Raw genomic sequence first — 23,539 nt, forward strand, 5'->3', positions numbered from 1 at the left:
ACCCCGGGTCGCCGGCTCCCGCCTCGGGCCGGGAGCTCCCTCCCCTCCTCCGGAGCGCTGCGGGTCGTGCTTCCTCTGACTCCACTCTTCTAGCCATGCGTTGCACCCCTCCTGGCCCTGCCGTGCGATCTCCGCCGCACCCCACTCCCTGGGGTCGCGGGATTGCCTGCTCACGCCTCGGACGCCCCTTTCTCCCCTGGCTGGTCTTTGGGGTGCGCCCCTTCGGTGCGCGTGCCGGGGCGGCGGGCAGGCCGGCAGGGAGTGGCCGAGCGTTGGAGGCACCGGGCGGCTGCAGCAGCCGTGCAGGGCGGGAGCCGGGCGCGCACCGGGGTTCCCACCCCTGGCGGGGCTCGACCCGGGCACCGCCTGGCCCTTCGCCAGGAAACGGGACAGAGCTGGTCTGTGTGCACACCTCGCTCACAAAAAATTGAGCCGGCCCTGGAGGCCTGGGGGGCGAGTCCGGTTGCGCCTTGGAGAGCGCAACAGGCAGGTAGGAGTTTACTTTCAAAAACGCCGGGGTGGAGCAGAGGCGCCCGGCGGGTCTCTGCCCAAGGTGTCCCTGCTGGAGGAAATCTCACCGCGCCGGGGCACCCTTCGCCACCGGCAGGACCTCATTTCCTTCTGCAGTCTTTGAACTGCCCCAAGCATCGCGCCTAGAGAAGTGTGAAGCTTTATAAAAATTTAAACGCGTCCGTGGTGGCGGCAGGAGTAGGGCGGAGCCGCGGCCTGGCTGCTGGGTGATGAGCAGATGAGACTTGGAGCCGGGAAATCTGTTGCTCAGTTTTCACTTCTCCAAACCAGGTCTAATGCCCACACTGCGAAGGTGTTGTGAGCTCCCTTAGATGCTCGTTAGGAAGTATTAGAGCACCTTAAGATGATGATTGTGTGAGAGGCCCGTGCATTATTTTAAAACTCTTGACCTGGCTTTGGTTAGAAATGAATGTATTCTTAGGCGCTTAGTCCAAAAGCTAACAAACTGTAACGAATTGGTATTTTCACTGACATGTTTATAAATTTTGCAGGGTTGCTGAAAAATATTATAACTTGTATCACCAAACAACAATGTTAATTAGCATTCTCCCTTCAGTGGGTGGGTTGAGTACACAGCTCCCAGGCACTGCAAGTGAGATGGCAGAAATTGTCTGAATACAGGGAGAGGTAATTAGCCATTTTCTGTAACCACTAATTATAGAGTTTTTAGAGTTGAATTAAATCAATGTGATATAGTTGGGGCTTTGATTTGTGGGAGGAAACTGTTTCTTTTTCCAGTTCAAAGAAATAACACGCTTCACCTATCCATGAGCATTAAACATTCCCAAACGTTGATGTCTCTCAGTATAATTAGTGAAAACACTTAAGTGTGAAATTTCACTGTCAACAATGTTGGCAGTGAGGCTTGCTTGCAACTTAATTTGTAAGTAAAATGGGAGAAGAATTTTGAGAGTGTTATATTTGTAAGGACTGCTTGCCAAGCCGTACATTTTTATTGTCTTATGTATTAAGCAACATAAGGACAAAACCATAAAGGAAATTTAAAGTTTCTTTACCAAGCAACAATTCCATGTCACTCTTTGTTTGAAGGATAAATGCGTTGAATGAAGAAGGCATTCTCCCCTTCATCATCCCCTTAACACACATATATACACACACCGTGCTTGCTACCCTAGGCCTTATCAGCAATTTGGGTGGGATGGGCCCTTGTCACATTGTGTTTTAATTGGAGGTCTCCACATTGGGGCTGTGAGCTCCTTAGGAGTTAGAACTATTTTAGATTCATTTTTTTTCTCCTGAATGCCCCACAATGCTTGGGACACTGAACCTGTGAGTAGAAGTTGAAATTGCAAAATTCTCTGTGGGGTTATATGTGGTTTGGGACAATTTATGATTGTTGCTTATACTCCTCTATATAAACAAACAATTCTAGTAATTGCTACAGTGCTGTCAATTTTCTGTAGCTAAGAGCACAGGTTCTGGAGTTAGACTCTCAACGTTCAAGCCCTGGCTCATGTGTCAGTCTGGTTTCCCTGACTAACATGGTATTAATGTTTTATTTTCCTTAAAGGCTTGTTATGAGGATTAAGTGAGATATTACATGTAAGTGACTTTAAACAGCATCTAACACATAGTAAACACTTGACAACTAGAAACTGTTAGAGTATTACCATCATCTCTGTAAAGTCAGCTAGCTGGTTGGGGTCTCGCTGTATAGGGCATGTGATTTGGGCATCATGCTATTCTATTTTCCTTAAGATGGAAATGGTTAGGTGGGCTTGTGATTGGACCATGTTTCTGTTAGCAGTATTGGTTTGATGTTAGCAGTACTGAAGTTTGATGCAAGGATACATGTGTGTTCTGTTGTCTTTAGCAGTGTCCTTCTGAATCCCACTTACAAATCAGCAGTGATTAGACTCTGTACCATCAGATTTACAGAGGAGATGGTACTCATGAGATCTATTTTTCTGAAGTTTAAATATCTGGCAGGGGACAAGGGAGTCACTTGCCTTCAAATATACATCACGTAACTCCAGACATGTTAATTCACGGCTCTTCAGAAATCTGTACCCAGTTGCTGGAGGTGTTTTGGGGGTAATTCATGACTGAAGCTGAGAGAAGTTATTCTGGCAAGGTGAGTTGAAATCATTGGCCAAACAAGTAAAACGAAGTTAATGTTTTCTTTCCTTGTAAATAATGACCCAGAATCATTCATTTATAAGCTGTTATAATAAAAGAATCAATGGGTTTGTCACAAATGCCATAAGCCCAGCAAGATCCTCACATCAGTGACCTGCATGATATTTGATGGTTTATAGACCACAAGTTCAAAATGTTTTATAGATCTGCCCTGCATCTCTGCCCACTCCTTTCCAGGCCCATGCCCCTCCAAATAAACCCACTAAAACACACACAGTTTTCTCTGGTCTCTGACATTTGCTTCCAACCTGGGGATGGTAAATAGAGGCCTGTAAGAAACAGAATAGAAATCACTTGTTACTTAGCTATAGTAAATAGTAGTAGTTAAAGGTGGTAGCAGAGACCAGAAAAATGTGTATAAGTTCAGTGAAAATGATACAGAAGTTTTATGCCATACAACCCCTTCAGTTCTTCCTAACTGAAGGAATTTTACTCTAGTGAATACTAGTAGTAGTTGATAGTTGTTGATAGTGCTAGGCACTGTTCTAGTAATTTGTATGAATTATCTTATTTAATGCCCACTACAGATCTATAAGTAAAATAAAATCTGTTGTTACAGTTAGGGAAACTGAGACAGACAGCAGTTAAGTAACTTGCTCTGAGGTCACACAGTAAGTACTAGAGCCAGGATTCGAATGCTCTTAACCCACAATCTGGGCTCATTGCTACTCTCTAGAAGAATCGTTGACTCTAAACAAAATTATTCCAATTGTCATTTTCCCCTTGAGTGCCATTTAATTAAAAATGGGTACCCCTAAGAAGAATGTTAGCTTCAAGACAAAATATAAATAATAATTAATAGCATAATCTCTGCAGAATTCTATATAAAAATCAAATATTCAACGTAATGTACACAGCATATATAAGCATAATTGTACCAGACACCACTTTTCCTTGGAAGTAGGTCTACTTACTGCATAGGAAGCAAAGTGTCTCTTTAAATTCAGTGCGTGTCTCTGTACCCCTTACATAGTAACTTTCCAAACCAGAGCTCCCTTAATTACTTAATAGCTCTAGGCAGAGCTGTTGATGTTTTTATAATTTCCTTTTTGCGAAGGTTAGCTTGTGTTTACCACTGTCATTATCATAACGTATTATTTCCTTCATACGATTTGCTAAACACTGTGTTTTCATTTTAAGTAGTAGGATTTTTATATGAGTGAACATGACTTTAGGAGAGAATTCTGTTTGAGGCTGCTTGTCTTCATTTTGCTTTTGATAAAGGGTGGTAAAGGAGGTTCTCTCTGACATTTTTGCCTAGGAAGTCCAGAATTTAAGACACTGCCACTCAGAAGCACCCTGTGCACCTATCTCCCAGTGTTGACCTTGCCTGCATGCGATGTGGTTCGATGAGCCTGGCCCTGCCCTGATACTTGCCTCCAGCCCCCACGCAAGCAGTGCCAAGCAGTGCACTCTTAAGGGGTGGGTGACAGGTGAGGCGAGATGCTCTTGGGCAGTGGCTGAAAGAGGCTGCTGCTGATTTTTACTCAGTGTGTCTGGAGTGTGAACTCTGCCCCTGAATGGGACTGCCATGCAAGCCAGTAGTATAGCTCTATTTTTGATAGTTCTGGTATCATGGCTCTATCTAATATCTGCATCTTTTTTTTTTTTTCACCTCTAAAACTAAGGATTTAAAATAGATAATTTCTAAAGTTTCTCCCACAATGAATCTATGGCCTCGTGTCCTAAGATCTGCCACAAAACCCTTCATTCAGCAGACGTTTATAGGGTACCTATAATGTCCTAGGAGCTGGAAAGACAGTCATGAAAGTGCCTCTGCCCTCATGGAGCTTACAGCCTGTAAAGGAACTAGACAATAAGTGCTCACATAAACAAATGTATCACTGGAAGTTGGATAGAAAGGAAGAGTACAGGGTGCTGGAGAAGAGCCTGATTGAGATTGAAGGATCAGGAAAGGCCTCTTGAAAGGAGCAGTATTTAAATTAGGGAGTGATGAGTAGGAATTTGGCAAAACAGAGCATGTAAAGGGTGAGTACCAACAGATACACTGGGCTCTGCCAAAGCCCTAAGAGTACCATAAAGGAGCTGGGACTAGAGAAGGAGGAGGGAGCTAGCGCGCTGGGCAGGACATTGCATACCAAATGAAAGATTTTTGTATTTTATTTAAAGTGCAGTGGGACACCATGGAAAGGTTTTAAACAGGGAAGTGATGTCTGCATTGTAATTTAAAAGGTCACTCTGGTTGCTGCCCAGCCTGGGCCAAACACAATATGAGTCATATGAGGGGTCACTGTGATAGACAGTTCTAGGTTCTAGGAGCCATATTCCCACCTTTATATGACTGTCCCATTCATGCTGTTGTGACAGTCTATCAGTTTATTACCCTGGGAACCTGATTCCTTTTCATTGCTTTATTATCTTTTCTGATAAGGGATTCCTTCTGACCTTATCATGAGTTTTGTTAATTTATTGTGTATGCAAGGGAACTATCTCATAGATATATCATTGCAGTGATAAGCTTCAGGATATCCTTTTCTATTAAGTCTGTTGAAAATCCAAAGTCGAGTTCACTTTGGATTTTATTCAGTTTGCCTCCTATTGCATCCTCTTAATCCTCACTCAGATCTTGGATAGGATAAGAGTTGGTAACTATTAGAAACGGTATGACTTACAAGGGGCCTGAGCTGTGTGTAGACTGGTGAGGACACCTGGAGGCTTTGTAGTGGTCTAGCCCTGTGTAGACGGAGCCTGGAGGAAGTGGGTGGCTGTGAATCAATAGAGGGAGGGGAGGGTCAGAGAGAGTGTTGAAGGTGGCACAGGGCTGGATCCATAGGATGAGGGTGTTGCTTTAGCTGAGGAATTGGGAAGAACAGGACAGGATACTGGAGAGCACCTTTGAGAGGGATGATGGCATTCCCAAGGGGAGCAAGAAGAATCTCAGTAGGAAATGTGCACTTGGGTTTTAGTCTTTCAGTAAGTATTTGTTGGGTACCTGTTATGTTCAAAATATCCTGGGTGGAGGTAAGACATAGCTGCTCTGTTCAAGGAGCTTCTGCCGTAGGAAATCTGTGGATGGAGAAGAATGAGAAGAGTTTTGAATGTTAAGGGATAATGTGGTGAGGGGAGAGGAGAGGGAGTGTTAGAGAAGTAGTAACATAAGTGGCATCAAATTGGAGGCTAGCGAGCTACAGAGAAACTCTGCTAGGGCAAGCAGTGTGCCTTTGTCATTGCTGTGCCCTAGTGTTGCTTAGCATGGTCATGTAGATGCCACTTAATATGGAGGTGGATGTACTAATAAATGAAATGAAAAGCACTGGGGGAGGAGGACAAGGATGTTACTTGGCTCACAGCAATCCTTGGCCAACTTTGAGTTGTTTCAGTGGAGTGTTGTGGATGGGGATTTGGAGTGACAGTGGAGAAGGAGGGAGTGACAGCATGTATAGACCACTCCTTGGTAAGTACAGGAAGGAACTGTGGGAGGGAAACCAGACTAGGGTGGTTGGTAGAGTTAGATAAAGCCTTTCCCTGGAGGGCATTTGGGATCCATGATTTCATTTGAGGGACAGGTCTGGAGTTGTCTTAATGAATGGCCACAAGTTTTCAATGAGGACAAGGAATGAAGTCCTCTGGCAGAGGGGGAAGGGAATAAAACTTGGGTTACCATGTGCCAGAGACTTTACCTTTGCAGTTTCGTTTAATCCTCGCAAGAACCCTGGGAAGAGAGAATATTAAATGACCTCATTTTATGGGGCAGGGTTGAACAAGCTCAGAGAGGCAAACATCTGCCCCCTGATGTCACAGCTAGGAAGCACCGAGCTGGGTCTGCCCAGATCTGCGGGGCCTGGGCCGCCAGCCTCTGAGACACTCCAGCAGCATTTAGCAAAAAGTAGCTGGAAGTTGGGATGGATTGGGGAATCCAGAGTTATGGGATGCAAGGCAGAAAGAGTGTAGGAGTTGTGAAGGGTTAATTATGAATCTAGAAGAGAGAGGGAAATCAGTGTTCTGGGCCAGGGAACTGGACATTAGAATCTGCAGATCAGCAGAGAGCTGGGTGAGGGGCTTTCAGGGAGGATCTCAATTCACTCAGGGCTGGAGATCTTCGATGCACATCCTAATGTTGACGGCTGCCTGTTATGAAGCAGGTGAGAAAACAGCAAAGCCCAGGGCAGAAAGGAAGTGAGACTGAGGTGCTGAAAGCTGATTGAAATTGCTAGTGAAAATGGTGGAGACAGTAGGCAGAAAAAAAGATGACTCAGCTCTTGAAGTCTTCTAGGAAAGTAGGGTAAGTGGAGGAGCAAAACTTAGCATTTAAAAAAGGCCTGCTGTGTTTGTTTTCACATTTTATCTTTACAGCTACTTCCCCCACCAAACGCCCACCATAATAGGCTGCCTTGCTTCCTTTTTATGGATTGGGAAATCTCTGAGGCTCCAAGGAGAAATTGCTTTGCCCAGGTGTACAGCTAGTTAGTAGGCAGCGGACTGAGATGCGAGCTCCATTCTGTCTGACTGCAGGTGAACCCATAGGTGAGCTTTGTGGCAGGAAGGCTGGCACAGAGACTGTTATCTGCTCTGCTTCTTTCCAAGCATTTCTCTCATTAGGAAGACAGAGGAACAAGGGTTTCGGAACCCGCAAAGGGAGTACTGATAGACACAGACTTTCATTTACCTAGCACATCTGGAGCTCGCGCTGGGTGCCTTCAAAGTTGTTAGCTCATTTGGTCTTAACAGCAACCCTGATGTTTGCATTTTACAGTTACATGTTCAAAGAGGTTTACTCATTTTGACTGGGGCCTAATAGCTAATAAGTGAGTAAAACCCGAGATTGGAACCCACCTCTGGAAACTGTATCTGCTTATATTTTCAGATCAACCTGTGAGGTTGGTGGCTGGTTGGTTTACCCCGTTTAACAGATGAGGAAACTGAGGCATAAGAAAGACAGTGGCTGGGCTCAGACTAGAACTCAGGTTTCCCCAGGGCTAGCCTTGGGCTCTTGATGGCAGAGGAGAAGTGAAATGGCAAGTAAGGGCATCAGGGACAAAGGAGACTGGCCCTGGGTGGCAGACCTTGGAAGTGAACGTACCTGACTCCCAGGAAGAATGAATGGTAAGGGTAAATACACCCTAAGTGGGATGGGAGGCTATGGGGGCTGTGTTGGAGGTATGTGGCGATTTGTGCTGACCTGATTCCCTCCAGACTTACGTGTCATTGCTGGGATCAGGGAAACGTGGCCTCCTCCCAGGAGGGTTAGGGTATGGCCTTTACAGCTCCTTTGTTTTTTCTTCACACTTATCTCACTGGCTGTGTTTGCAGTTTCAGCTTCCAGCGCTGGAAGAAGGAACCCTGTTGAGCTGAGACTAGCTCTGGGGTGAGGGGTGCAGAGAGAGACAGAACTTGTGGATCTCGGTTTTCTCGAAGTAAAAAGTTTAGCATGTGGGAGTTCAGGAATGTACTTGGAAATGTTTCCAATTTATTTTTATTGCAAAGTGATATCTAATGAAAATGTGGGAAAAGACCCAGGAGCCTGCAAATAATAAATTCCCTGCTTTTATTTTCTGTGTCTCCTTTAAAAATCTTTGTCCTTACCAAGGCAATTTTATATGATTGTAACTGTAATGTTGGTGCACTGTGTATCAACAATACTGTATCCTGCTTTTAAAATTTATCATTATAAGAGTTTCCATTCTTTATAATGATCACTTTACACATATGTGATACTTTTTTGGTGGATAAACCATGTTTTCCTTACCAATTCCTGTATTCTGAGGGCATTTAGATTGTTTCTGGCATTTTATTATTTATAGACAATGAGACAACAATAATTTTTCTTTGAAAAAGAAATCAGTTCCCTAAGATAAATTCTCAGAAATTTGGATACTAGATCAAAAAGATTGAAGATTTTTTTTTTTCAATTGACTTTTGGAAATTATAACCAAATCCCTTAAAAGCAACTTCGCTGAGTATCGTTTTTATAACCAGCAAACTGGCAGTCGGGGGCTGGGCATTGTGTGGAGGGCCAGAGATGTGGAAAGTCACCTCCTAAAGCCAGTGAGCAGGCGTCAGGCGGCACTGAGGAAGTGGATGAGTGCCTCCCATTTTCCTGCTGCTGTGATAGGGGTTCAGCTTGCTCAGCACCTATCCTGTCTCCCTCCCAGACACCTGGGAAAGCCGGTTGCTGCGTGGGTGGAGCATTTAGAGTTCAGCTGCTTCACCCTCGCCTGCTTGTTCCATGATAGAGACCCCAGAGAGGAGATGTGGCTTTGTCATTTATCTTTCAGCCCCATTAAGGTTGGCTTTGAAGATTAATGTCTTGTTTTTTTCCCTCTTTCCCAGAATTCGTTCCTGTTGAAGAGTGCCTGCTCTTCTAATTTCCAGACTCCTTGAGGTTTTAGGAGTCTGGTAGGTGAAATTCTCTACCTCTGAGGAGAAACAGTACCTGCTCCTTCCTTCCTCAAGGGCAAGCCCTCCATTGCTATGGATACCGAATCCACTTATTCTGGATATTCTTACTATTCAAGTCATTCAAAAAAATCTCACAGACAAGGGTATGTAAGTTGTTCATTACTCTACTTTTCCTTTTGGGGAAACCTACAGGTTGGTGAGGTTCTCTACACTCACTTTTCACTGACTCGGTGCTGGAGCTCGGGTCCGTTGGTGCGTGAGAAGCTGAGCTTTAAGAGCATTTAACATTCTCGGGAATAACTATGCCACCAGTTTACATTTTATAGCCACCATTAGAGTTGATGACTTTAATTTCTCACAATTGGTTTTAAATTAAAGTTGTTTCCTGCAGTGGAAATGTTTTTCATTTCTAGGTATTTCTTTTTTTTTTTTTTTTTTTTTTTTGAGACAGAATCTCAGAATCTCGCTCTGTGGCCCAGGCTGGAGTGCAGTGGCGCGATCTCAGCTCACTGCAAGCTCCGCCTCCCGGGTTCACGCCATTCTCCTGCCTCAGCCTCCCAAGTAGCTGGGACTACAGGCGCTGGCTACCACACTGGGCTAATTTTTGTATTTTTAGTAGAGACGGGGTTTCACCTTGTTAGCCAGGATGGTCTCGATCTCCTGACCTCGTGATCCGCCCGCCTCGGTTTCTAGGTATTTTTTATAGGTATCAGCTCTCCTGAAAGCTTTATGAAGAATGTAAATGGAAGATTTAAAAAGTGTTCATTGCTTGTTGGTTTTCACCCGAAGTTGCTGACTCATTGTCCATTATGCCTTTGTCATGAGGCTTATTTGGTGAACCAGTAGGATTGGCCTGGTACCTTATTTCTCTTTGACTAATCTTCAGGTGAACAAATTTGGGTTTGAAAACACTGTCCTGGGCGGTGTTGGTCAAACTCCCCAGTCTCTGCAAAATTAGCAGGTGTGCACTGCTATTCTTAGGACCTGCTGTGTTACTGACCTGTAGAATGTTTGCTAAGTAGAAGAGCAAATGAATGAATAAAGAAATCAGTGAACAGATAGGTGGTACTGTACCAGTTAGAATTGTACTTGGTGAAATTGCAGTGCTGCCATTTACTTAGCGTCCTCATCTGTGAAATGGGTACAGCAGTCCTCTCCTATAGGGCTGTTGAGAGGATTAAATGAGATTATGCTTGTAAAGCATGTAATGCAGTACAGGTTGGAGGTCACCCACCAGTGGCTAGATTAATACTGTAATGGCCTTGGCATTTTAGCACTATGTTCCAAGGTACCAACTGGCCCCAGCCCAAAGGCCCAGCTCTGCACTGGCTTGGGAATAGTGATTGTAGTAGTTTTTCCCTGACTGAGCTCTTCCCCATACAAGCAGCCAAATGCAGAGTGAGATTTTGTTCTGTAAAACAGCAGCGAGCTACATATATCTAATGATTTACAAGCCCATCTGGATTACTCACATAGAAAAAGGTTTGGGAGGGTATACTCCAAACTGCTAGGAGTGGTCATCCACAGGGGGAGGCTCGGCAGAAGCTGGAGACTGATGGGAACTTTCCTTTTTCTTTTTGTACTTGTTCAGTTTTTTTACAACTGTATATTTTGTAATTTTTAGAAATGAATGGAACAGAATATAAAGGAAAGGTTCTCAAAGATATTTGATGACGTGAGAAAATGTTCATGAGACCATGTTATAAGAAACAGGATTCAAAATGTTGTATGCTATAATAGTTACATATACATATGATGATTATTCACATGGTGACTATGCCTGTCTCTGAGTATAGGACTATGGTGGTATTTTCTTTTTAACTTTAATTGTTTTCTAAATTTTTATGTATTGCTCTTATAAAAATTTGAGGAAAACATGTCAGTGAGCTTGTGCTGGAGTCCAGGTAAGGCTTTCAAATAAGGATGAGAAACAGAAGGAGCTCGGGGCAGGTGCTGCTGGACGGGGCCTGTGGTAACATGGCAGAGCCCAGCTCCTGAGACAGTCAGAAGCCCTCTGGCCACAAGAATTAAATCACACATTTCAGCTGGTGGGTAAACTTATCAGATTTAGTTATGAAATGCCAGAAACAGCTGTTTTAAAATACTAGTTTTTTAGCCCTACCAGTTCCCTTGTCAATACCAGGCTTCCCTCATCCACACCACAATGACAGAAGTAGGAATTTGGGATTCCCTGGGTGCTTGGGGATGAATAAAGGAGGCTGGCTTGCAGTATCCTTTGTGGGAACCATCTCTGGCCTCTTTTGTCTACACTCGAGTTCTGACTTTCACGCTTTGGGGCCCATTGCTACGCTCTGCTATTTCCTTAGGCCTCTTGGGGCCTCCAGAAATTGATATTCCAATGCCCTTGTAGTAACTTTAAGAGACTGTAACTTCCAATTAAAACAATACACAGAATTTTTAATGTAGTCTTGGACCCATATGGAAAGTACTTGGCAAAGGTTAATACGAGCTGAGACTTTTAATCAATTATTCAAAAAATGTTCCTGGATATCTACTGTGAGAAAAGCTCTGAGAGAGGAGATGAGCATTAGAGATTTGTAGGTGCGCTCCATGGGTTCTTTAAAAAACACCACTACCACCTATGGGTGGTGGGTTCTCCAACTGACAGCAGCATAGGGCACAGCAACTATGGGGCAAGGGATACCATCCCTAGGGAGCATGGGCTGTGGTGTACTGTGCTGGGGCCTAAAGAATGTTAAGCAGGAGGGTTGCCCTCCACAGGCATGAGAGCAGGCCCCAGGCCCCAGGCCCAGCCGAGGGTGTTTTGTCCCAGGAGTGTTCCTCTGAAGGCTGCCCTGCTCAGAGGTTTGTTGGGAACTTGAATGAAAGGGTAAGAGGCAGGTTGGGGCTGGCCGGGGGGGCGGTGGGACCATGCTCTTTAGTAATTTTAGTCAGACTCCCACTCAGGGAAGAATAATGAAGTGCACCAAACTTGATATGCCTGATTATACCATGATCATCTTAGAAGACTGGCCAGGTTCCAAGCAGATGACAAGTGACTCTTTTCTCACGAAGAGGTCAGTGGCCTGGTTTTGCGATGCCTGCAGTCTCCAGAGGGTGTCCAGTTAACTTGCTGGGAGAATGGTGTGGACTCTTGCTGACCCCACCTAACCTTTGGGTTTGGAGCACAAGTTCCCTGATTTAAACACAGCAGCTGCCAGTCACGTTAACTGCTGTGGGGGTGTCTGCTCGGCCCCTCCCTCATAGCCATTATCTCCTATTCTCACAGCAGTGCTAGGATGGCGGGAGGTCGTAGCCCCATTTTACAGGTGTTGAAATCGAGGCACAGAGGGCAGCGTTATTTGCCTAAAATTCCAAAGTTAGTAGGTGCCCTCAGCAGATTTTGGGCCCACCTTGTTTCTTTAGAAGGGAAATGCTACTTTTGGAAAGGGAAATGAAGGGTGACTCATGTGACGAATGTGCTAAAATGCACAAAAAGAGGGCCGCCAGGGCAGTGGAGGAATTGGTGCTTTTGTTCCAGGGCTGCTTCAGAGTCTGTGTGCCCAGGGCCCAGCCCTCTTACCCCCGCCATAGCCAAGAGGAAGCAGCCAGCCGGGCCCCAGCAGCCAGCAGAGAGAATGGACAGGTCGTGGGTTGTGGGAGAGAAGGAAAGGGAGGAGTAACCGGTGGGGCCAGCTTTCCCCAAATAGAAATAGGCAAACAACAGAAACAGGACTAAATAATCTTCCCAGGAAATGCTGACTGTAAGTGGAAACAGTGAGAATTACAGGGGTTCTAGCTGGAACGAGGAGGGTGACAGCAACCCCCAAGGGCTTAGCTCTAGAACTACCTAAACAGACGCATTTGCTCACACACGTGCGGTGCAGACACATGCCCGGGCTGCCTGCATGCCACCACTTGCTCTTCCTGCCCCTCACACAACACGCACAGATATACTTATCTTTACTCCTACAGGCAGATGTTGCGTGGAGACAGATTCAGAGATAAAGATACAAAGAAAAACTCTCGCAGCTGACACAGCCGCCCAGCAAAGGCACAGAGGTGATCCAGACCACTGAGGCAGAGTTGGAAAAACACACATGTGTACATGTGTTTGTAACACCCCTCCCCCTGTGGCTTGGCAGTCTGTTTACTCCCGTGGTCTCCCATTTCCGTACTCTTAGACGCTGTGAACGGATTGTCTTCATCAATGGGGAACCCTCTCCCAGACAGCGCTTGGCAGCCATAGGTTTTCCCTGGAGTTGTAGCATCTGGAGCTACAGGGATGAGCCCTTGAGTACCTATTACAGTGAGGTGGCCGCACTGTGACCTGCAGTTCTGCAGACAGGAAGGCACTGAATGCCAGGATTTTTGTAGAGTGTGACTATGAAGTCCTGGCTTGGCTCAGAGACCTTCTTAGAGCAGTAATTTGGGACCAGTGATTTCTGATAAAGTTTTTCTAATTTCCTAATAATTTTTTTCTAATAAAAGCCATATGGCAGGTCCTGCTCCGTCGGTAGCGTGACCAGTACCTGGCGCAGTGCTAGTGTTGAGCTGACAGGAAGTGCCTCACCTTCAACTCTCACTTGACAGTGAGTGGGAGGCTCTTGGCTCAGGGTATCCCTCAGTCATGACTGCACACTGTTCCGAACCTTTCTCCCAACTTCATCCACTTCATACTATTTTAATAAAGCAGTGCCGTGTATTATAACATTGTGCAGCTGAGCATTACACTCATGGCTCCCATTATCAAGCCCCTGTTACATACAGGGCGTTTCACAAAGAAGCAGACTTCCAAGCAGTCACTCAGCAACCTCCTCCCAGGAGCATTCGGGGAAGAGAATCTTGGGGCAAGTTTCCTTTACCACCTGCAGTCACCTGGGATGCTGGGGAAATTTTTTATTTCTGTTGTCTCCCTTCCAGAAAATTATTTGAGAGTGGGGTCAGCAAATCTGCACTTGAGTCCATACCCAGGGTAGTTTTTCTGTACCGTTTTTTAAGTTTAAGAAGTTTTTAAAGTTTAAGACACACTGGTTAGGGTTTTGGGCTCTGGAGGATGAGAAACCTTCCTTGGGTTATCAGATGACAGGTTCTTCTCTGGTTTCCCTCCGATGTTATCAGGGGAATTGTTAAACAGTTGTTTCACATTTGGGTGCTCCTGGGCCTTTTAAGAGCCAGGCTGGGAGGGCTGGTGATAGGAACCCTGGCTGGCAACAGAGGCTATTTTCACCTCTGGGTGGCTCCCCACCTGCTTTCTGCCCTGGTAGGGTGCAGGCTCCGGGAATTGGCACTCAATGAAAGAATTTTGATTTCCAGTGGAATTTGTGCTGTCACAAGATTTGACCCATGGGACTAGTGAATAGATAGATGGGTTAGGTAAGCATGTGACTTGGCTGGTGGCCGAGAGAATGATAAATGTGAGAGCAGTTGGGGAAAATGGAAGCGGATTAAGATAGAAGAGGGGCATTGTCCATCTGGCCGGTGGCGGGGCTGGTGGAGCAGCAGTTCTAGACCTATTCTGAGTTTAGTTCTGAAACCGACTAAACACGGGGGAAGTCTCTCCCAAATTGTTTATGGTTTCTCACAGTGGGTGCCTTTTGAAGTGATTGTTTTTGACAGCCCAGAGTGTTGGGCACACAGCTTTGTGCTATCTAAGGTCCAATTGTTACTCCTAGCAATAGCTTCAAAGGCATATTTCATAGCTCTAATAGTTTTAAAGTATAAGGGTGTGAGAATGATTTGAAGAATATTTATGCCATGAAATCTTCCAATTGCTGTTCAGCACGGTGCACCATAGTGGGTGTGAATAGAAGTGGTGGCAACAGACCTGAATTCAGGTCTGCCACTGACTATAATACTACTTTGAGAAGTAACTTGAACTCTGTGAGCCACAGTTTCCTTGTCTGTGAAATGAAGACAATAATACTGGCTTCATAGGATTATAATTAGGATTGAATGAAATATAGTGAAGCATTCAGCAAAGTGTTCTATAAATTGGGGTAGGATGTGAGGTAATTGGCATTGTTAGATGCATCTCTGGGTAAACAACCAAATTCTCTGCTTATTTGGCTGTTTCCCTGGCTGCCTTGTTAAAATAAAACACCTGAGTTGACCAGAACACCTCTATTTTTAGAATCTAACTTTGCGGTTGTATTAGTCTCTCCTTGCATTGCCATAAAGAAATACCTGACACCTTCATAAAGAAATGAGGTTTAACTGGCTCACGGTCCTGCGGGCTTTACAGGAAGCATGGTACTGACATCTGCTTGGCTTCTAGAGAGGCCTCAGGAAGCTTACAGTCATGGCAGAAGGCTAAGTGGGAGCAGGCACATCACATGGTGAAAGCGGGAGCAAGAGAGGGAGTTGGGAGAGGAGGTGCAGCACACTTTTAAACAACCAGATCTCCCAAGAACTCCCTCGCTGTCGTGAAGATAGCACCAAGCCATGAGGGATCTGTCCCCATGATCCAGACACCTCTCACCAAGGCCCCACCTCCAGCATTGGGGGTTACAGTTCAGCACGAGATTTGGATAGGGACAACTATCCAAACTATATCAGCAACAGACTAATTATAAGTTATGTTCTAGAAATAGAAGTGTTGTCACTGAAAGATTCCCTTGGCATGGGAGCCTCCTGGCTCTGAAGGAATCAGTCAATGCTTATCCCAGGTAGAAGTTTGACAAGAAATCTACGTTTTCTTAAGCTAAGTAGTAGGTTAACAGAAGATGTGTTGTGTGTTAATAGTTCCATTTACATCTCTTTCTCCAAGGTATACACACTCTGCGTCACTAAGTCAAGACACCGTTCTTTGACATTGGCTAATAGTAATAGCAATCACAGCCACTCTGCATTAGCACTTACTCCACATCCTTGTACTGAGCACTGCTTACATTATGTGATGTTGTTGTTGTCACCATTACATACATAAGGAAGCTGAGGTTTTCAGAGACTGAGTAACTTGTGCAAGATCACACATCTGGTAGGGCAAAACCAAGATCTGTTTGTCTCCAAAATCTGCTTCTGTCCTGCCTGGGAGACCTTGGGAATGACGACGGCGGATGGTTGTAGGAAGGAAGGCTGATGTCAAAGTGGCTGTGGGGGCGGGAGGCTGAGGGAACTCACTGACCCTTGAGGGGCTCCTGAGGTGGGGGCTTCTGGGTTTCCTGTTGGCAACGGGAGGAGGAGTGCCAGTTCCCATAAGTGGTTATTGCCCAGGTTGTGACCTGGGCTTGGCCGCAATGATTGGTTCCTTTTGGAATTTCATGAATGACCCCCAGGCAGGGTTCTTACAATCACGCTGGAGACCACCCAGGAAGTTCCTGTGGGGTAAAATGATGCAGCAGCCTGCTTTCCTCAGGAGGCCTAAAACCCTCCCCGTGTACACACACACACACACACACACACACACACACACACGCACTCACACACACACACTCTCCACCCCTCTTGGTGTCTTTGGCCTTTTGTCCTAGCTTGTTTGTTTCTATGGATGTCTTCAAGTTCAGCTAGAACCTATGCGAATGACTTAGTTTTGAACCTGTAAGAATGAGAAGTAAACAGTTCTTTGTAGTGACTTTGAATTTCCTTTCTTCTCCTGTCCAAAGGTGAAGGGTGAAAATTGTCCCAGATTTTTTTGGACATACCAAAGCTTAGATATTCTACAATGTTGTCCCAATTTTAAAAGCCCTAGAAAATTGGTTAAGGCAAATTTTAACCAAATCAAATCAGTAATTATTACAATAAAGTGTAACTAGCTACATAAATCCTAACATTACAATTTTAGGCTTTGAAAAAATATCACTGTTGATGGAAGAGTGACAGGTGGTTGTTTACAAGTGTGTCGTGCCTCCTCTGCCAACTCCCTCTCTTGCTCCCGCTTTCACCATGTGATGTGCCTGCTCCCACTTCGCCTTCTGCCATGACTGTAAGCTTCCTGAGGCCTCTCTAGAAGCCAAGCAGATGTCAGTACCATGCTTCCTATAAAGTCTGCAGGACCGTGAGCCAGTTAAACCTCATTTCTTTATGAAGGTGTCAGGTATTTCTTTATGGCAACGCAAGAAGAGTGTTTTGGGTCTTGGGATGGCAGAAAGAAAATATTAAGTAGGGAGTAAAGATCAATGCACCCCTTGAAGTGTGGTGAAGATGGGTGGGTTTTGATGCAGTGTGTGCGGGTGTGTGTGTGTGTGCGTGTGTGTGTAGAACTTTCCTAAATTCAAAATGATACTTACATTTTGATAAACGCAGAGAGTTAATTAACATGGCATAAATGTGCTAGCTCGTTGTTGTTTTTCAGGGAGAGAACTAGAGAGAGACATAAGTCACCCCGGAATAAAGATGGCAGAGGGTCAGAAAAGTCTGTCACCATTCAACCTCCCACTGGAGAGCCCCTGTTGGGAAATGATTCTGCTCGGACAGAGGAAGTTCAGGTAAGGATCAAAGGTAGTCTCTAAGCACACTGCCACTTGACCAAGACTCCTTTCTGTAAATGTTTTCCTTAGGTTCTCTTGGGTTTTTGTCTTTATTTTTCTAGCATGCTAATTTATCTATGTCCCGTGGTCTCTTTTTGGTCTGAGGACAGCCTGTCCTGCCCTTTGGTAGCTTGAGGATTCTTCTGAAGTATGATTGGTTGGCCTGCTTTGCATGGTGTGGAAAAGAAATCAGCAAGGTTGATGACAGGGTAGGGAAGGGAAAAGCTGAAGTCTCTCACTGCTCATTTCACAATGGAACAGTGTAAGAGGGAGAAGGAAACTCAGAAACCCTAAGAAGAAGTTTGAAAAACGTGGGACAGCCCAGACTGACCATTACTACTAGAGCTGTGCAGTAAATCAGAGGCCGCACACTCAGATGCCTGGTAGAGAAACGTAAGTTAATTAAGGAGGCCCTGGATCAAAAAGAGGGGGCAAAAATATATCAAACAAGCTTTGGGTTAACAGCAGTCTGTGCAGTGCATCAGTGTGAGTGCTGTAGTGTGGTGTGAAGGAGCCTGTGGCTAACTGGAGAATGCATTGCCTCTGTAAAGGAAACAGTAGCCCCGCAGCTCCAGACACCTACTGTTGCTCAGGAATTCAGGGATTCAGTGTTTGAGAAAAGCTGCAAATCCAGATTTTATGTGAAATCCTAACTTTATAGTATTTTTGAAATACTGACACTTTATTAATTTTTTAAACCATTGAGTGGGTTCTTCTCCAGGTTCCAACTGTCTGGCAGCCCACCTGATTTAAATAAATATCTGAGCTATACACAGAGACATGTTTGCACACCCTCTGCACATCCTGAAATATATATACACATGTCCAGCCTTGCCCCTCATAAACAAAGCAGTGTATGATACACAGCTGTAAAGACAGATATAGGACTATAGATAAGCATACATCTGTACATACCTGTGCATACACACCGGTAAGCATTTATAATCAGATAGGTGCACTGGAACTGGAATTCCTCAGAGTACACAAGGTGTTCTTGGGACTCAAAGCTCCAGTTGTGGGTTGAACGTGGGGTTCACTGAGCAATGAGCAAATGCATTTAGTGCTGCCTGTCTTGGCTCTGGGATGGCTGATGGTTGGGTGGGGCCAATCCTAGGACTGGATCACCCTGGAGTGCATGAGGGGGTCAGTTTCCTCCCGGATGTGGGTTCAGAGGTGCCGGTGGCCTACAACAAAGGCTCTTCTTTCTCTGCGTCTCCTCTGCACCTCATATCTGAGAACTACTTTGGGAAGCTATTGGTGTTGCCCAAGGATGATCTGGTGTGAAAAGCATTGAGATGGGTGTTTGGAGGCTGTATTTTTTAGTAGCTCCGTTACCTTGAGCAGTCACAGCCTTTGTAGGCCTCAGTTTCTTTATTGAATATCTAGGGGTTTTGATGAAAGCATCTTAGGTGCTTTTTCTTCTAAGAACCTCAAGCTTAACAGGATCCTTTGTACATCTGCATTTTTTAGGCATGCATGTGCACCCCAGGAAACTCTCTTGTGCCCTTCCTAGTCAACCTCTGCCCCACCCTCACCTCTCCAAGGCAACCGCTGTGTTGATTTCTATCACTATAGTTTAATTTTGCCTGTTTTTGAATTTAATATAATTAGAATCATATGGTCCACCCCTGCCCCTCAACCCGCCCCACTCAGCGTAATGATTTTGAGATTTGTCCATATTTTGGTATGTTTCAACAGCTTATTCTTTTTACTTTTGCTGAGTAGTATTCCATTGTGTCAGTCTACCACAATTTGTTGTCCATTCTCCTAGTGAATGGACATTTGGGTTTTTGTTTGTTGGTTGGTTGGTTTGTTTTTTGAGACAGAGTCTTTCTCTGTTGCCCAGGCTGGAGTGCAGTGGCACGATCTCAGCTCACTGCAGCCTCCACCTCCCGGGTTCAAGCGATTCTCCTGCCTCAGCCTCCCAAATAGCCAGGATTACAGGCACGCGCCCCCAAGCCCAGCTAATTGTTGTATTTTTAGGAGAGACAGGCTTTCACCATGTTAGCCAGGCTGGTCTCAAACTCCTGACCTCAGGTGATTTGCCTGCCTTGGCCTCCCAAAGTGCTAGGATTACAGGCGTGAGCCACCGCACCTGGCTGGATGTACATTTTTATTAATTTTTGGAGAAAACCTGAGAGTGGAATTGCTGAGCCATATAGTTAAGTGTGTATTTAAATTTCTATGAAACCGCCAGAGTGGTTTTCCAGAGGCACTGTGCCATGGTCCACTTCCACCAGCAATGTTCGACAGTCCTGGCTGCTTCTGGCCATCGTCTTAAATAGGAATTTCTCTCAGTGTATGTGATACTTCGAACTTTCCAAGTTGAAGGATTATTAGTTCATAGGATTGAGACCTTAACCACCACTTCTTACCATAGCCCATACATTTCATAAATCATGTTTTTTGGTCATGACTAGATTCGGGGTTATTTGGTTATGAGCGATCTCTGTCTTGCTGATTTAGCTACTAACTTCAACTAGCTTTTTCTAAGTTGATGTCCTAATTTCACCACTTTGCCACTGCATCTGACGTTTTTTTTTTCTGAGTGAGAGGATACATACGAATTTCTGAGGCAAAACCTCTTTGGCCCCCTGTGTCTTTTCAGCACCTTCCTCTCTTGTTGCTCCATTATTATTGCCAGTTGTTTTTTTTTTGAGACGGAGTCTTGCTCTTGTCCCCCAGGCTGGAGTACAGTGGCGCGATCTCAGATCACTGCAACCTCTGACTCCCGGGTTCATGCAGTTCTCCTGCCTCAGCCTCCCGAGTAGCTGGGATTACAGGCACGCACCACCATGCCCAGCTAATTTTTGTAATTTTAGTAGAGACAGGGTTTCGCCATGTTGGCCAGGATGCTCTCGATCTCCTGACCTCGTGATCTCCCCACCTTGGCCTCCCAAAGTTCTGGGATTAGAGGTGTGAGCCACCGCGCCCAGCCCATAAGGAGATTGTAAAATGTGAGTCCTAGCTGCAGGTAAGCTTGGGTTTGTGTAGTGGTGTGAGCTCCCTTGCTATGCCCTTTGCTCTTCTGGGCTGCTGGAAGTGTAGTAATACTCCCACCTCCAGAAGTTGGACTTCGTGAGCCTTTATATCCCAGCGTGAATTGGAAAGAAGATGCAGGAGGTTTATCTCTATAGATGAGCTCTCACAAGATTAGTCTAACACCTGGATTGCGCATTGCAGGGCAAACAGCTCCAGGCCCTCAGAGCCTCTCAAGGCTTTTCAACACAGGGGGTGATAATCAATGTTATGTCAATGGATCACCCAAACAGACAGAAAGATCACATTATGTTTTCTCTGTTTGAAAAGGTAAATACTGCATACATTTTGAAAATTTCAATGAAAATTGTTTGAGTTAAAAAGTTCTAATATTTAAAGATTAAGCTTTCATTTTTCTGGAAGCCTTTGTGAACAGGGCTGGGTAGATGCGGCGGGCCCTGCATGTTCACTGCTCTTTGTAGCTTTTACAAATGACCTGCATCGTGCCATCCTCACTGTCTTCTCCCCACCAGGATGACAACTGGGGAGAGACCACCACGGCCATCACAGGCACCTCAGAGCACAGCATATCCCAAGAGGACATTGCCAGGATCAGCAAGGACATGGAGGACAGCGTGGGGCTGGATTGCAAACGCTACCTGGGCCTCACCGTCGCCTCCTTTCTTGGACTTCTAGTTTTCCTCACCCCTATCGCCTTCATCCTTTTACCTCCGATCCTGTGGAGGGATGAGCTGGAGCCTTGTGGCACTATTTGTGAGGGGCTCTTTATCTCCGTGGCATTCAAACTCCTCATTCTGCTCATAGGGACCTGGGCACTTTTCTTCCGCAAGCGGAGAGCTGACATGCCACGGGTGTTTGTGTTTCGTGCCCTTTTGTTGGTCCTCATCTTTCTCTTTGTGGTTTCCTATTGGCTTTTTTATGGGGTCCGCATTTTGGACTCTCGGGACCGGAATTACCAGGGCATTGTGCAATATGCAGTCTCCCTCGTGGATGCCCTCCTCTTCATCCATTACCTGGCCATCGTCCTGCTGGAGCTCAGGCAGCTGCAGCCCATGTTCACGCTGCAGGTGGTCCGCTCCACCGACGGCGAGTCCCGCTTCTACAGCCTGGGACACCTGAGGTAAGAGGCAACATGCAGGAGGCAGAAAGGATGGCTGATGCCTTGCCGGGAGACAGCTGCTGTCTAGCACGGGAGGGGCGGCGACAGATGCCAAGAGCTAGGACCAGAGTCTGACCCTTTTCTGGTTTAGGGAGGAGATGCGAAGGTGGGGAGGGTTTCCGTGTTTATTGAGTTTCTGGACTTCTAGATGGTGCGAGGCAGTTGCTGGGTCTCACCCGGGTTGAGGTTTTGCTGGGTCTGTTCTCAAAGTTATTGGCAGCTCCCCAAAATGATGGAGAAAGGAGATGCATAGTGATGGCTGCCTACTTTGACTCTGAAATTGGCCAATGGACAATGGATAAAGTGACCACCAGCTCCATTTTGTCCAAAATGTGACATCTGATTTACCATGCTGTCCTAGTGGAATCGTGAATTGTTCCTTTTTTCCCCACCCTCAGAGGCCTGGTTTGGGCAGTAAATTGTATGGTCATCCCAGGGACCCTCCAATAAAGAATCAGGTGCAGGTTAGAGACTCCAAGTGTGTGAGCCATGAGTGTTTTAAAAATGTATGCCTGAGAAAAAGTTAGAAGTCAGTTGGGTTGTCATACTTAAATCTCTGCACATAATCTCATTATTTTGTGGTTAAATAAGAGTGATTACCATCATTTTATTTACTTCAAGGTAAGCACTTTATATAGATTGTATATTTAGTCTTCATAGAACCCCATGACCTAGGTGTTATTAATCCCCGTGTCACAGATGAAGAAACTAGGGCTTACGGAATTTACGTAATTGCACAAAAACATATGGCTAGCCTCATTTAGGATTCACTCAGATGTCGTGAGGCCAGGGCTGAGTGAATGCCCCCATAATGGCATCTCTCACTTTGTGGTTAGTGGCCTATTTTTCCATCTGTTTTCTTCCACAGACTATGAATGAGGCCAGGGGCCACCCTTATACCTCATGACATTCTCAGTGCCTGGCATGGGGCATGGACACAGTTGGCACTGAGATGGTCTCTGGGTGAATGCAGAGCCTGGGACATCTGACTTCAAAGCCTTTACCCTCTCCCAGGCTCTCTGCCTCCTTAGGCAGTATATGCTGATGTGTGTAGCCTGCTTGGGGCAGGGTAGGCACTTAGTTCATTGCACCTATTACTGCTGTGATCATGTAGCTGGCAGAGCAGCCAAAATCAGCAAGGACACACCTTAGTGGGTATCAGAACAATCGGCTTTGTCATAGATTTGGCTGGGCTCCAGGGAGGTGGCTCAGCCTGTATTTGGAGTCAGGCCATGCTGCCAAACCGTCTCTATGTTGGTGTGTACCCTCTTTCATTCCTCTGGCTTGGCTTGTGCTACGAGGATGGGGTGATCTAGCATTCAAGGTTGCTGCCACCCTTGGTGGAAACTGGTGTCCAAGTCACATGTCTGTGTACCAGAAATCTGGGGTTTTGAGTCCTTCACAGATGCCTGTAGGGCTCTGAAGACAAGTAGGTCACCGCTTTGCCACATATTCATCTCAGAAGGCTTTCTTTCCCCATGTTTGGCGTTGGGGAATGAGCAGCAGATTTGTGTTAAACATCTACTGTGTTCAGAGCCCCGCACACATCAGGCTGGCTGCCTTCAGAGCTCTATCTCAGCACCTGTGACACTCACGGTCACTTGGAAAGAGACTAGTGCACTGCTGTCTGGTGGGCAGGTGCAGAAACAGGCCTGGGGTATAGGTGATAGGAACACAGGAGGACAGAGAATTTCAGATTGTGGCAGCAATAAAGCGGAGCAGGAGACAGTCTGTCTCAGAACAGGTTTTGCTGCAGTTAAAGCAGTAGAGAAAAATCCGGCTGTGGTCACGGTGGAGATGAGTGATGCTTGGAGCTCTATATGTAAGTAGCCAAGACACTGGCCAGGAATGAGGTCTGTGGTGGTTTTGATTTTTGGCTCTCAGCCCTAGTTGGTGTGAA

The 23,539-nt window shown here is 45.7% G+C and overlaps 1 protein-coding gene across 1 annotated transcript in view; it reads left to right on the forward strand.

Moving 5' to 3' along the window:
- Positions 1 to 261: 261 nt before the first annotated feature.
- The window catches only part of VANGL1 (VANGL planar cell polarity protein 1), a 55,516-nt gene continuing 32,238 nt past the window's right edge, over positions 262 to 23,539 (forward strand). Inside the window, exons 1-4 of the mRNA XM_012000820.1 lie at positions 262 to 490; positions 8,983 to 9,194; positions 17,306 to 17,438; positions 20,993 to 21,600. Of these exons, the coding sequence (XP_011856210.1) occupies positions 9,124 to 9,194; positions 17,306 to 17,438; positions 20,993 to 21,600 (812 nt within the window). The 5' untranslated portion in view covers positions 262 to 490; positions 8,983 to 9,123. The remainder of the gene's footprint in view (positions 491 to 8,982; positions 9,195 to 17,305; positions 17,439 to 20,992; positions 21,601 to 23,539) is intronic.

Source organism: Mandrillus leucophaeus, unplaced genomic scaffold (genome assembly GCF_000951045.1).
Source record: "Mandrillus leucophaeus isolate KB7577 unplaced genomic scaffold, Mleu.le_1.0 Scaffold64, whole genome shotgun sequence".
In the NCBI taxonomy this organism is placed as follows: Eukaryota; Metazoa; Chordata; class Mammalia; order Primates; family Cercopithecidae; genus Mandrillus; species Mandrillus leucophaeus.